The 15,000-nt window shown below is 45.9% G+C and overlaps 1 protein-coding gene and 1 pseudogene across 2 annotated transcripts in view; both read left to right on the forward strand.

Annotated features, from left to right (window-relative positions):
• Nucleotides 1-6,362, forward strand: part of efnb2a (ephrin-B2a) — an 18,783-nt gene extending 12,421 nt beyond the window's left edge. The window contains exons 3-5 of the mRNA XM_076993400.1: nt 1,687-1,779; nt 2,364-2,468; nt 3,368-6,362. Of these exons, the coding sequence (XP_076849515.1) occupies nt 1,687-1,779; nt 2,364-2,468; nt 3,368-3,804 (635 nt within the window). The 3' untranslated portion in view covers nt 3,805-6,362. The remainder of the gene's footprint in view (nt 1-1,686; nt 1,780-2,363; nt 2,469-3,367) is intronic.
• Nucleotides 1-15,000, forward strand: part of LOC143497827 (activin receptor type-2A-like) — a 273,830-nt pseudogene that overhangs the window by 82,869 nt on the left and 175,961 nt on the right. The window lies entirely within an intron of this gene.

The raw sequence follows: 15,000 nt of genomic DNA on the forward strand, positions 1-15,000 counted from the left end.
TCGCAGGTCTAGGGTGCTTCCCGTACACCCGTCCACCAGCCATGGGACTGAATTCATGGCATTGTTTTGATTAATTACCCGTGAAGTGTCTCTCTTCCTAGCTGATAGGAACTGCATTGCCAATGTTGTTTGAAGTCATTAATATCACGACACCATGCAATCAAGAGCGTTTTAAACTAGTGTGGTTCACCCTTAGCTGATGGCGCTTTCTGCTCCGGGTCCCACAAGTACTCTCGCAGAGGACATTGATATTTAGAGGCGCTTCGCTTGCAAGACTAGCAATTAAGCAATCACGCTGTAAGAAGCAGATCTCCTCGCCTCTATTCCTGCTGCAAATCGCTTCCCTCTCTCTTCCCACATCTGCTCACAGACGCTTTTTTGGGAGTCCAAAAATGGATGAGCCGTGTTTGTAGTGTTCGTCTTCCCTGCACTCGTTCCTTGAGGACCATCTGGTGGGTTTCCATCTAACATCTCAACATCTTCTCTGGGGGTTTTTTGCCTTGCTGAAGAAAATCACTCAGACCGGACCAAAGGTCCTACAAACCTGATACCTGGAAATAGGTGCTTCTCCATCCCGCGGTTCAGGTGTGCGAGGCCGGTCCAGTTGAACTGTAGGGGGCGCTAGAGCACATCCAGGTACACTGCAGGTCCTAGATTGTACACTGTATGTCATGGAGACAAAAATACTTCTTCTAGTTATTAGTAGTCTTCACAAATAACATCTCAATAACCTCTGATAACCTCTGCCCACATAGATGTTGAGATAATTTGCATATATTGCACTTATGTTATTGCATATATTTTAGTATATGGGGGGGGCACAATTTAAAATGCAACATTTTCATCTCATTACACGGTGGATCAGTCATATGGATTCACTGCTACTTTCAACAAAACCACCAGAACAAAAGTGTTGCTCTTCAGCTCAGTCTCCAGAAGACCTCATCTTCTCCAGAAGACCTCATCTTCATGGTGTTTCTCATGCTCTCACCGAAGACCTCAACTCAGGCTGATTCCATGAGAACAGGGCTGGACGTTTATGCAGTATTACAGCACTAATTGTCAGTCTCGCACTGCTCTCCTAAATAATGCTGGGAATCGCTGCTTGCGGCTACATTTATTGCTCTCATTATAAAAGAGGAAATAAAACTGAACAAGTCAATCCCAAAATATTCCCAACCTCCCACGGCAGTGCCGGTATGTCGGAGAAGGTTCTGCCTTCTCCTTCACTCAGTCCTGATCCTTCTACCAGATGTTACGTCATCTTAGAGCGGCTGTCTGCGTTTGGGGGCGTGGCGTGGGCATGGTGTGGGCGTGACGTGGGCGTGGCTGGAGTCAGGACTGAGCAGGTTTAAGTCTGTGAACAGCATGTGATCCAGGGCCTTGAGATAAATCTAGTGTGTTGGAGGTAAATGACGGTTTTATGGTGTGTAGCTGCGGGGCAGTGCTTAAAGACTTCACCATGTGTTCATGTGACAGACTTGCTGCTTTTATTACAGGTACATAAATGCTGTTTTTTTAATGATAGTGGTCTAAGCTGTGTGAGGCCTGTAGCACATACTGCATAAATTCTGGTAGTTACTCTGTGCATGCACACACACACACACACACACACACACACACACACACACACACACACACACACACAATAATAATGTGACCTTGTTTTCTTCGCCTCTGTTCCAGCAACATCTAACGGCACGATGGAGGGCTTGGAGAATCAGGATGGAGGGGTGTGTAAAACCAAATCCATGAAAATCGTCATGAAGGTTGGACAGAGTGAGTCTAACCCCGCCTCCTCTCTCCCCTGCCCCGCCCCCTCTCTCCCCTGCCCTGCCCCCTCTCTCCCCTGCCCCGCCCCCTCTCTCCCCTGCCCCACCCCTTTGCTGATGGCTGCTACCATTCAACTTTCCATTTGTTGCTGGATGCAACCAGTTGTACATTCATTCAGTAACCTCCAACAACATGTGTGTGTGTGTGTGTGTGTGTGTGTGTGTGTGTGTAGCACAATTGTAGCAGATTGGGAGGCAAACCGTAGGCCACACCCTGTAATTACTGACAATGATTATTGATAGATCAGTTTACCAGTGGCAGCTGCAGTAGTACTAGCAGATCTCCCCTAACTCTGCCTCACACACACACACACACACACACACACACACACACACACACACACACACACACGTACGTTGTTGGAGGTTACTGAATGAATCTTGATCATTTCCATTCTACAGGCACTACTCTCATTTAACAACACAAACATATAATGCTTTCAAACACACACACACACACACACACACACACACACACACACGTGTTTCTCTTTGTTAACTGTGAGGGTTTTTTTTCCACGTGTTCTGTAGGTCCGTCTGACCCGGTTCTGCCTAAAGAATACCCGACCAGACACCCTCCTAAACATTTAGACCCAGGCAAGGACACCAAATCTAACGAAGTGATTGACAAGCCAGGTACAGAGCCCGCCTACCACGGCTGTGTTGTGTTCACGTGTGTGTGTGTGTGTGTGTGTGTGCACTGGGTGCTAGTGTACATGTGTGTGTGTGTTCACGTGTGTGTATTCACGCATGTAGAGTTAAGGACAGGTTTCTAGTTCTTCAGCCTGTACACACTGGACAACGACCTTAAACCCCTCCAGTAGAACCAGCTCACTGTTTCTGTCTGTCTCTGGGAGTCTGTTCAGGGCACACACACACACACACACACACACACACACACATGCATGTGTATAACATGATGCACAGCGTGGTCTACATGTTCCCCATTCTGGAACACACAGATGTCCAGATCATTTGAGGGCAGGTCTGTGGCACCGTGATCCTCTTATAGACCAGCCGTGTGAAGCATGAGGTCTTCCACTCAGGCAGACCCGGTTCCTCGGGGGCTCCTAGCCCAGCTGAGTGACTCCAGGCTGGGGGGTCACCTGCCCTTTGACCTTCTGGAGCTCCCTGGTGTGAACTTGCAGTAGCCTACATGCTGGAATTATGGATTCAAGTTTCCTTTGGTTTATTCATTTTCTCGGCTGTTCCAGTTTACTGAGTTCATTCTTTTCTTTTATTGACTTAACACTAAATGATCCACAAAAAAAATCAATACTACACTATTAAGACAGAATACATACACTAAATGCATGTTTATGCGTCTAGAAAACAAATTAAAGTCTAAATCTAAAACATCCCATGAGCTGGTCATCCAGTGAGGATTTACATTTGTTTCCTAAGTAATAGTGGTTCTGATTCTGGTCTGGTGTACACAAACGACCCTACTGGGAATATGTGGTCTGGGCTTAGCAGCAGACCTGTGGCACCCGTCTCTCTGCTCCACACCTGAGTGTCTCACTCTCCTCCCGCAGGGGCGTCGCATCGCGAAGGTGAGACGGACACCGGCGGCGGAGTGGGCGTGGGCGGGGGAGGGGGCGGGGGCAAGTCCTCGTCCGTGATTGGCTCGGAGGTGGCGCTGTTCGCCGGCATCGCCTCGGCCAGCGTGATCGTGGTGGTGGTCATCGTCATGCTGGTGGTCCTGCTGCTCAAGTACCGGAGACGCCACCGCAAACACTCGCCGCAGCACGCCACCACGCTGTCACTCAGCACCCTGGCCACGCCCAAAAGGGGCGGGGCGGGAGGCAACAACAACGGCTCCGAGCCCAGTGACATCATCATCCCCCTGAGGACTGCCGACAGCGTCTTCTGTCCGCACTACGAGAAGGTGAGCGGGGACTACGGGCACCCCGTCTACATCGTGCAGGAGATGCCACCCCAGAGCCCCGCCAACATCTACTACAAAGTGTGAGGGGGGTGTTGAAGGAATGACTTTGACCTTTGACCCCACCCGCCCCCCCCCTCAACGAACCGCTCCTCTTCCCCCTCGGGGGGCGGGATTAAACTCACCCACGCGCCTCACAGATGCCCCGCCTCCTCGGGTGGCTGTAGTTTTTGTTTAATTTTTTTTTTTTTTCGATTTATTTTTCGAAATATTCCTTATTATTGTTCTCGGTATAGATTTTATTTTATTTTTATTTTGGTCTCCAATGGTGGAGTGAGGGTTCTGATTTGCTGCTCATAAACCTGCTGCAGACAGTAAAGAGAGTGTCAGCAGGCAGCTGTGTCAGATAGTGAGGCTCCTCTAAGCGTGTGAGCAAGGGGGATTGTGGGATTGGGACACGGGGGTGATGCGGGAGGGGAGGAGTTAAGGGCCAAACGGCTCTCGTTACTACGGCGCGGAAACGAGGGTGCCGAGCACCTCGTTACACGTCGCCGTAGCAACCTCCTTCAAAGACTCCACAGCCAGATGGGGGGAGAGGAGAGGAGAGGGCAAAAAAAAAAAGAGGAGTGAAAACAGAACAGAACGATGCAGTGAACGACAAAAACAAACCCTGCCTAACCGAGGAGCTGGTGCCGGGCACTGGGAGTCCCCTCAGTTCATTGGTCAAGGGAGCAGGACGTGAACGCAGCCGATTGGCTGCCACTACAAACTGGAGTTTGCGGCGGGAACAGGAAGTTCCTCTCAGCTGTTTGGAGTTTCCTGAAGAACGTTAAAATGGACGTCACCTGTTTTACTCGCCTTCTTGGTCACTGTGTTTGTTTTTTTTCATTTTTGACCATCTCTTCTTCTACAAAGTGACTCTCACGATTGTTACTTGAAGGCTCTTTGTATGGTCACATGTCTTACGCGTGTTTCTCACGGTCATTCCCGGTATGGCTCACCTGCGGGTTTGTTTGATAGATATAGGTATCGTCATAGAGATCCTTTTGTGCTGGTTATTTCGTGCTGTTTGTATGTTGCGTGGGACACACACAAACACAGAACACGTGCGCGCGCACGCGCGCACACACACACACACACACACACGGACATGTTTCATACACACATTTCACTTGCGCAAGTCTGCAGCCAAGGGCTAGACAGAGACGTGTCCAGGAGGGGGACAGAAAGAGGACAGGGGATAATGAAGGCCAAGCAGAGAAAGAGGGCTGTCAGTGGCCATGTTTGTTCCAAGCCTTCCTGCGGCCTAATGGTGAGGTGGGGGATCTATATGAACTCTTCAGAGGCACTTCTTACACACATACACACACACACACACACACACACACACACACGATTAAGCTGCACACACCAGACTTTAATGAGCAGAGCAAAATGGCAGAGTGAGACCCCGAGAGTGTCACAGGGCGTTGGGTTTTACCCTGCCATGATGCGTGCTGCCCAGACCTCCATGTGCACACGTCCACCTGCACTAGGGGCCCCCGCCTCCTGAAGCCCCTCCCCTGTGAAGTGGTGCCGTCATACCTGCGCAAAAGCACATTGCTACACCTTGCTATTAGCCTTATTATTATTATTATTATTATTTACTTTTTAAACATGGAAGACTTAATTAACATTTCATTAGAGTGATGATTTTGTTTAGCTGTACAGTGAAATGGAGGAGATTTTTAATGTGGAAAGAAGCAGAGAAGTAGAAAGAATTTATTTATGATACACAGAGCACACATATGGCCAGGCTGTCAGAGACATGATGTTAATCATTATGCAAACATAACTTTGCCATTTTTTTACGTTAAGATTTTCGCCCCCTTCACATTCAGTTTAATCAGATCTTACACAAATAGTTGCCTTCTGAACCACAAACTTACACTACACACATTCTGAGACACACACACACACACACACACACACACACCATATGCGTACGGCCGGGAAAGGGACAGCTTTGGAAGAAGGCCCCAGAGAAAACAGCATGTTGGGTTTTAAAATAGCTGAAAGGAATGAGAAGGCCAGGCCAGCGCAGTGGAAGAGCAGGTCTGGCAAAAGCCTGCCTACCCAGGATAAGCCCCGCCCATCCAGGATATGCCCCGCCCACCTAGCATAAACTCCTCTGGCCTGCCTGTCTTGTTTGATCAAGCTCAGAAAGCTTTGGGCTAAAATTGGGCCTCTCAAGTGGGATATAGAGGGTAGTGGACACAGCTTAGCAAGAAGACCAGCTGGGAATGAGTTCAGGCTAAAACTGCAAACTAGATAAAATGGCTACTCCCTAGTTCTGGGGGGGGGGGGGGGGGGGGGGTTGACATAAAAAGACTGTTGGTAGGAGTTGACACGGGGGAGGAAGTTGCCAAGTTGAGTCCAAGCTGCTCCCTTGGGGTTGACGAGGTTAATTCCCACAACCCTCTGCTATTCACACATGGTCCTCAACTCTCACGAGAAGGCCCTCTTGTGTGCACTGTTTCACGCAGTAACCTCTTTTTGAAAGGGTCCATCCTTCAGACAAGTCCTGTTTATGTATTTCTCCCATTGACTTCACACCTGAATATAGTTTGCTGGTGGCAGACCTTTGAGATTTTGATAAGGGGGGGGGGGGGGGGGGGGGGGGCTCACTCAGGCCATGGGAACCCATAGTCATGTATTAATTGTTCATAGTTTCCGTTCTCATCTGTTCATGGAGATTGTTGAATCTCGCCAAAAAGCCAAGCCTTGTGTGATCTGAGGTTTGTGGCACTGTGAGAAGCCACAGAGTCAGCAAATATGCAATTTTTATTTATTTTTGTAACAATTGAGAGAAAATGAAATACACCTATGGAAAGTGTTCTTAACCACTGAAATGAGTGAGAAAAAAAAAACCATTAAACAATTCAATACAACAAAAGTGAAGCACCTCAGTCCTGTTGGGTTTCTTCTTACCTTCCGCACGCTGATTTATTTCAGTAACCCTTTTTTTGTTGTTGTTATTTTTGACTTTGTGTAGTAGGAATGAGGTTAACTGTGAAAACACGTTCGCAAATCTGAGCAGTTACTTTTCACACAGATTAGACTACACACCACAAAAACACGCATACACTGTTCGCTTGCTGTCCTTCGTGGGCTAAAATAAATAAAGTAAATAAATAAATATGACAATCTTCTTAGTTTCTTTGAATCTGAAGGCCTTCTCCTACTTAGCAAGCCACTGACGTTCTAATGTCTCCAGAGCAGTGTGGTTTGCCCAGTAGTGTTGGGTTTGGAGTGCTACGCTGTTGTTAAGGTGTTAGGGTGGTTAGGGTGAAGTGTGAGGGGAAGTGTCTTCAGGCTGTAAAATGCCTTGCTCATCATCCCGAGATCAGAGCCCTCAGTACGTTTTGCACCGTCATCTGTAGGTAAGAAGCTGTATATACATTCATGTTTGTATTGTAGCTCAATCCCGGGTTGTTATGATAGCCTTATTCACACATTTTTAGGAGAGTAAATTAAAGTGATGGAGAAACACTATACACTTCAGTAAGAAAATAAAACAAAGAAAAAACATCACTTTTTTTGGTAAATAGCTTGTGTACATATTGACAACAAACCCAATAAAACATTTTTTTATAAACTCTTAAAGTAAGATGTTTTGTATAAAATTGGAATTTTTTGCTATGTATTTTAGCTAGCGCTCGATGGAAGTCCTCAGCCCCTCCCCAACACCCCGCCCCTTTTGCACTGTTTCCATGGTGATTTGGTTAAAAAAAAAAAACAGAACAGAAAGTTGCCAAACTGACTGCTGCATATTTGTGCCATATGTGTACCATAGATATTTATTTAATTAGGTTTTTTTGTGTTTGTTTCAATTTCATTTAATTTCAATCCAGTTTGTACACAAATTCAGTATTATGTTTTTCCTTTTTACTCTTTCCATTTACCCCCCATTGTCTGTTGCTATGGTTTCCCAGTGGCTGTAGCTCCACCCCTTCCATTGCAGTAAGAGCTGTCGGGCAGTGAAACAGTTAAAAATGACACACATTCCACCAGTCTGTTACAAACTGAAAATGTTTTTCAATAAAATGTTTTTCCTATGGAACTTTCCAGTCTTTTTTGATTTTTTTAAATTAAAGAGTTATAATTATTATTAGTATAGTTTATGATGTGAATGGTGTGGCATTATCGAGAGCTGGATAATGTGACAAATGTAATTAAATTCATAAAAGAAAGAAACTGGATCTCTTAATATCCCGTGCTGTGTTTGGGTAGGGTGAGTTGAGGTAAGGGACTCGCTCTAAACTTGGGAAATAAGTGAAATCTGCATATCAAACCCCCTGACTGATCTGTATTCATACCATTTCCAGTTATTTTATCTCCTTGAGAACTATCTACTGGATTGCCCCAGTTTTTTGCAGCAGGTCAGACATCACGTGGGCTGGTCTGAAGGTTAGCCCGCCTCCTCTGAATCGCACCTCTGCCCTGCGTCCGTGTCCATGGCGACGGGGCGGAGTCAGGCCAATCAGCTCTCTCCTGAGTGCCTTCCGCTGTGCGTCCTCCCTCGCTCACGTGACATTCCCACGTATCCGTGCTCACGTGACATTCCCACGTATCCGTGCTCACGTGACATTCCCACGTATCCGTGCTCCGCCTTTGAACTTCCCGCGTGTTCGTGTCACCGCCGTTCTTGTGTAAAAGCCACAAATGACACGTTACAGGTAAACGAAGCGTTCAAACAACTTTAATAGATCTGCTTCCCCACTAACCTGAGACCACAGGCCCGGTCCCCAGTCATCGTACCCGGGGAGACTTCCCCTGTTCGTCTGGGCGGTTGCAAGTTCCTGCACGTTTCGTTCTTTTTAACACTTCTCTTTGGGTTTAGACATCAACAGCCATGAATTCTTAAAACGGAAGAATAAACGTTTTGGGTTTTTTTTTCCTTCTTCTTCTAAAACTGTCACAGGAAGATGCAGTACATGGAGCCAACCTCCCCGTGGGCTTCCTATAAAGTTATCTGTGCCATTTTCTTCCTGCAGTTTATTGTCGTGAGGTTTTCCCGCCGAAGTCGTCTTCCCACTCTATTCTCTGGCGGCACAGAATAAATAGCGTAATATCAAACGGAAAGCGTGATAAATGGGCAGCTTAAAAAATGCCTCTTGCTGCATTTGCTGCAGTGGTAACTGATCCCGTGAGCTTCCTGTTCCACGGCTCACTGTCCAGAGGATCTGGATGTTAATGCCAGGGGATGATCTCCTTTAACTCAGCTGGATGTTAAGGGCCATACTGTAGGTCCCAGAATGCACCCTGATCCTACTCTGCAGAGGTGTTCTAGTCATATTTTCATATTTATTTCAATGTGCAATTTAAAAAAGCAGCAAACAAACAAGCTAGTGAACAGAGTAATGTCAGAGTGGTTGAGGACTGGCCACTGCACAGGTGTGTGCTTGCTCTGCACCAACACTGCACTAACACTGCACTAACACTGCACTAACACTGCACTAACACTGCAGCAGAGGTGGGTAGGAACGCGTTACATTTACTCCGTTACATTTACTCAAGTAGCTTTTTGGACAAAAATGTACTTGTAAGAGTAGTTTTAATATGAACGACTTCTACTTTTACTTGAGTAAATATGTGCTGAGAAAAACGCAACTTTTACTCCGTTACAATCGGATTTGCGCTGCGCGCTACCGTTACTTTCGTTAAATAATTCGTCTTTTCAGTGAGAAAACTGACCAACGTCTCGTCACCTGAGTATGAGTGACCAATCAAATGAAGCCGGTCTGTCACATGATCACATACGCAAACTTTCTCCACCTGTAGCAAGAAAGTGACAGAAAAACCTCCCGAGCATCCCTGACCTCATACAGCCAATGTTTACATTACAAACGTGTAAAAAGACAGTTATATAATGCGCTGTCAGTTGTGTCTGCCAAAACGTGTGGACATTTCAGCCTACAAGAATTCAACATCAAATTTGAGGAAACACGTTGCGGTAAGTTTTTCCGTATTTATAATTTTGACTTCTTTGTGTAATGCTGTATCTCTGTTGCATATATATATAATTTTGTATGATGTAATTATTAAATGTAACACAGTGCGATACTAAAAACCAGTTCAAACTCTGAGTGTACAGACTAGTAATATATGATGATTAAATTTGCTACAAATTGATTCAGTTGGCATCAAGTTGTAGCTACACGTATTGGCTGACAGTCTCCTCACTTAGTGCCTTTGTGGAACACATTAAAGTTACCAGTGGTGAACCGTCAGGGCCTTCAAGGACTTCTCTGAAGATCTTGAAAAAGATGCTTTATTAAGCATCTTGTTAATAAGGCTTCACCAATAAATCCACTTTTTCAGCTTGTGCTGAAATTAAAAATCATCCAATCAGAATATTTCACACCGTTGTTTCTAGGTAAAAGAGAGAAAGGCCCTCCCCCCAGGACCTTCTGTTTATCTGTCGCATAGCCTTGCCTTGTACAGTGAGAGCTTTTATTATGGATTGGCAGCTTAATCAACCAATCATATTTCGAATTGGAATGGTGGGGGCGTGCTCCAATGGTCTCTGCGTATTCTCGCTGGTCGTCATATGTCAGTTCTGCGTGGTTGGTGTCTCGTGAGCTTTTAGCTCGTGTACTAACTAGTTAGCAGCTCCTAGCCAGCACTACCGTGAGGTTTCACAAGCTGAAAGGATGGAATTGCAGGATATTGTCAGCGAATTGGTATGTTTATAATAAACTGTCCAGCTATGTGAGTGTAGGTGTATGAGTGAGTGATTATGGAGGTTCACTACAGAGAGTGAGTCGAATGCAGACATTGTAGTTCCAAATCCAGGTATATTTTAATTGTGGATCCCAGCCAGTGTGAGTAAATCACCAACATTCAGAACAAAAGAAAAACTGTTTAAAAAGAAAACAAACATATAAAAAGTACTTAAGTCCGCCAAGACACATAAGCAGTACCTCCAGTATGAACTGGCAATCAGCAGCCAGTGTAGCCCCGAGGTTATCCTGGGCTAAACACACTAACATTCATTTACACCAACATAAATGTGATGGAAATTTGATGATTTCCATTTATGTCAGGCTTTCTTAGTAGGCCTATACATTAAACACATTAGATATAGGTGTTAGAGATCTTTTTACATATACGTGTGTTATTCATCCTCGTAACTTCAGTAGGCCTCAGGAGTGTATTGTCTAGTCTAACCCAACCCAACCCAACCTAACCTAACCTCCCTTAGCCTCTGAGAGGAAGCCCTCTTATACCAGTAGCCCCTTCCCTTAATTAAGCTGGGACGCGCCACTACTACTGGTCAGGGTTACATTAAAACACAAACATAACATACACATACACAAACATACATTACTGCACTAACAAACAATACATCCATGGCATATTTTATATTTAGTGCACTAGTCTGACAAGAATAATTAATTAAATGTCCATTTATTGCGTACAACTCCCATCCTCAGGTATTCCAGGACCTGTAACCCCCCTCCCCTCCTTTAGTAGACCGAGGGCCCTTCGACCACTATAAGAGAAGGAGCTGGATGGGCCGCCAGCCCCCTGAGAATCCCACAGGAACAGGTAAGTACAACATCTTAAATCAGTTACATGTCTGTAGAGTCTCTGGTGATGGGCCAGAGCTACTGGCATCATCACAAGCTATTAATAATTTGCTGCCATTTGTGAACGAATTGTAAATCTTTGGACATATTATATATATATATATAATATGTATACGTACTTCCAAAAACATTAACAAAAAGGAAAGATCACATGATTTCTGTTCATAATTTTCCAGTCATTGTGAAACTCGTGAAAGGCATGGGGGTGTGTGCGTGTGTGTGTGTGTGTGTGTGTGTGTGTGTGTGTGTGTGTGGGGGGGGGGGGGGGGGTGTGGGGGTGTGTGCGTGTGTGTGTTTGCGTTGGAGGGGATGTTTGTTTGGTGGTGTTACCGGTATGGAGTGTGTAAGGAGATTTGTCTTAAGCCCAGGGTGTTGCCCAAAGAGTTTTAGGTTTCTGTGTAGCACTGAAGCCTCCAGTTCTTCCCTTACACAAGAGCGTGCTGCTCACACACACACACACACACACACACACACACACACACACACACACACACACACACACACACACACACACACACACACACACACACACACACCCCTCACTGCTTACGCTTATTTACAAATACCACAGGAGGCTTTTTCTGCCTGAATTCTTTAGGGCCAGTTTGGCCACTACTGTACATGTGGGCACACACACACACACACACACACACACACACACACACCACACACACACACACACACACTCCCTCCCAGTGAGGGGCAGTTGGGCTGTCCAACAAACCCGTGCTTCTCTGTCGAGGTGTGCTGTTGTTTCTGGACGCAGGTGTGTGCAGCGTGTTGGGTGTTTCAGCCCACGTTTCGGTCTAGGTGTGTACATGTGTGTTGGACCTATGACTAAGTTCTCCTGACACACGGACTGAGCATTTGAATGTTGGAATTATGAGAGGTGTCAAGGAAACGAGGCAGCAAACAGACAGATGACAGAATTCAGCAGCAGAAGTCATGGAGGAACATGGAGAGATATTTTATAAACAGTGTGACCTTTAACACATTTTTATTTTATTTTATTTTTTTAACTGGAGCGACTGTCTATAATTTGCTCTCGATTATAAGACACCACGCAGGAATTGTGCTCAATTGACACTTAGCCAAAGCTCAAGGGAGCAACTGTTCACTGGACTCTGTCAGTCAAAGTTATTGACAGGCTCTCAGGAGGCGTGTCACAATGGATGCTCCACCCACTGTCTCTTCAGTCTGTCAGCAGAGAAGCTTTGAGCTGTCAATCACAGGACTGTCAGTTCAGCCCACCTGCTTTCGGCTTTGTTCATTCGGACTGTTTACGCCCTCCAATTTAACCATAGGTACTTTAGAATCTGTCTTCCTTTTGATTTATGCCAAATTATTGTGCTTTAGAATATAGGCTAAAGCTGAAGCTCAACGTTTAACCAGAAACACTTCTATTGAATTGACCTTTAAACTAAAAATAAAAGAATACCACACACACACACACACACACACACACACACACACACACACACACACACACATTCATGAAGTCTTATTTAGGAAAATGTCTAGCACAACACCCATCTGACCCTCCCACAATTTTTATATTATACTTCTTCATGCATAACTAAATCATTAGGACGGTTCTGAATTCATACAGTGTTTCCCCATTACCCGCACATCTCTTAATGGAGTCTTTGCATTGGAAATGATAAATGAAGAGATTAATCTTTGCTTTTAAATGGAATTAATAACCTATATCATTGCATGTGTGTGTGGGGAGGGCTTGTAGGTGGCTGAGTGTGTGTGTGTATGTGTGTGTGTGTGCGCGCGCGCACTCCAAAAGTCCTTGGTGAATGTAAAACTGGTGCCAGTGTTCAACCTAGACAACCCTGGGGTATGACGGTTAACCCACGACGCCAGAGGTGTGAGGTCCACGACACCACAGAATCACGCCAGAACCTGAAGACTTTTCACCGTGCCACCATCAGCACAGCGCGGTGACAACGTGAGACGCAACCGTGACTCACTGGTGCCTCTGGGGTTTTTCTCCGCCAAACATGCATGTGACTCTTCGTGAGTTGCATCGGTATGAACTCCCAGGATTAACCACCGAGAAGATTATGCGTGTGTGCACACGCTCGGAGCGGGACCGCGCACTGCCTCGTTCTGGGAGGGAGTGCCGTGTTCCCTTTAGGCTGGATAAATTCGACATAACCCTCACAGAAAGTGGGTTGATAACCCAAAAGTATGTGAAATGACCACAACATTAACATCAAAGCATTAACATCAAACTCGTTACGCAGCGTTGAGGTTCAGATCTGTCTCGGTGTTGCATAGCTACCTGTCTACTTCAAAGGCCAAACAAGCGCGTGCATACTTCAGAATATAACAACCTGATATAACGATAAGGGCATGGCACCGTCAAATAAAATACCGTCGTGAGAACTGACAGTAGCCATGGTTTGTTAGTCAACCAAACATGGCATAATAAAAACGTGTATCATTATTATTTTCCCCAGGTTCCCTATACTGAGTCACATGTCAGTCTGGGCCGAGGTTTACCTCGCAGAACAATTTTGTTGCTGAACTGATACTGCTGCTGAGAAGTGAGTCAGTGCGAGGCGAGTGTTCTGTTTACCACAGATCGGTGTTTTATTTGTGCTTTAAAATGTTACAATATGCGTCTCGACTGCGCCAGCATTCGTTATATAACCCGCACGGCCGCACCTGTGTTGCTAAAGCTTCCGTTATGAAATGATTCCAGATGAAGCGAAATGGACGCGGATTGGCTCTGCACGACGGGGCCACCGGGGACACTGTCCATTGGGACGGCGGGAGACCTTCCTTGTCTCGAGCGGTCGGCCCTTCAGGCTCCTGCAGTGCTGGAGGCCGCGTGACTCCCTCGGCCCGGTCCACGGCCGCGTGTGGGGTTCCAGCGGACACGAGCGATGTGCGGCCTCTCCTCCTGCTACGGCTCCCAGCGAGGGGTTGGGTTTGCCGGTTGTAGTCGCCACGTGCAGGATGTAGCAGGCGCACGTCTACAGAGCGTGGGACCGGCGCTCCTAACGCTGCTGTGGTAGATAATGGCCTTCCTTAAATCACGAGGCCTTCAGGAAAACGAAACCCTTGAGCTAACTAATTAGCTTGTGCAGCTGGACTCATTTGAGTGTACATAATTTACGGTGACAGTCACTGAATTTATGCTGTGTGCTGACATGTGAATATCTGAGGTAGAATTGAGAATAAAAGCACACAAGCACGTACTACAAAGTGCAGTCCAAACCTACGATTGTGAAGACTGTTGTCTTCACTTCTTTGGAGAAGGGCTAGTTAGCTACTTTAGCACACTGCCATGTTTCATGCTGTAAGCCTTGTGAAAGACTAAAGAGGAAAAGTGCCTTTGAGAAATGCTTTTTTGTTTTTTTTTTACCTTTTGTGAGAGTAAGCGGTCCATGACCTGTGAGGAACTGTAGTCTGACAGTTAGAGAACACAAATACCGTGATGTTGTGTGTGCCGTGTTGTCACGGGGAGATATGAGTGAGGGTGTGGCACATATGAATCACCAAATGTTTTTAAATGATCAAAATTATGTGTGGAAAAACACTGTGAATGCACCTGAGAGATATTGTACACACACACACACACACACACACCTACACACACACACACACCTACACACACACACCTACACACACA

Source organism: Brachyhypopomus gauderio, unplaced genomic scaffold (assembly GCF_052324685.1).
Source record: "Brachyhypopomus gauderio isolate BG-103 unplaced genomic scaffold, BGAUD_0.2 sc112, whole genome shotgun sequence".
Lineage (NCBI taxonomy): Eukaryota > Metazoa > Chordata > Actinopteri > Gymnotiformes > Hypopomidae > Brachyhypopomus > Brachyhypopomus gauderio.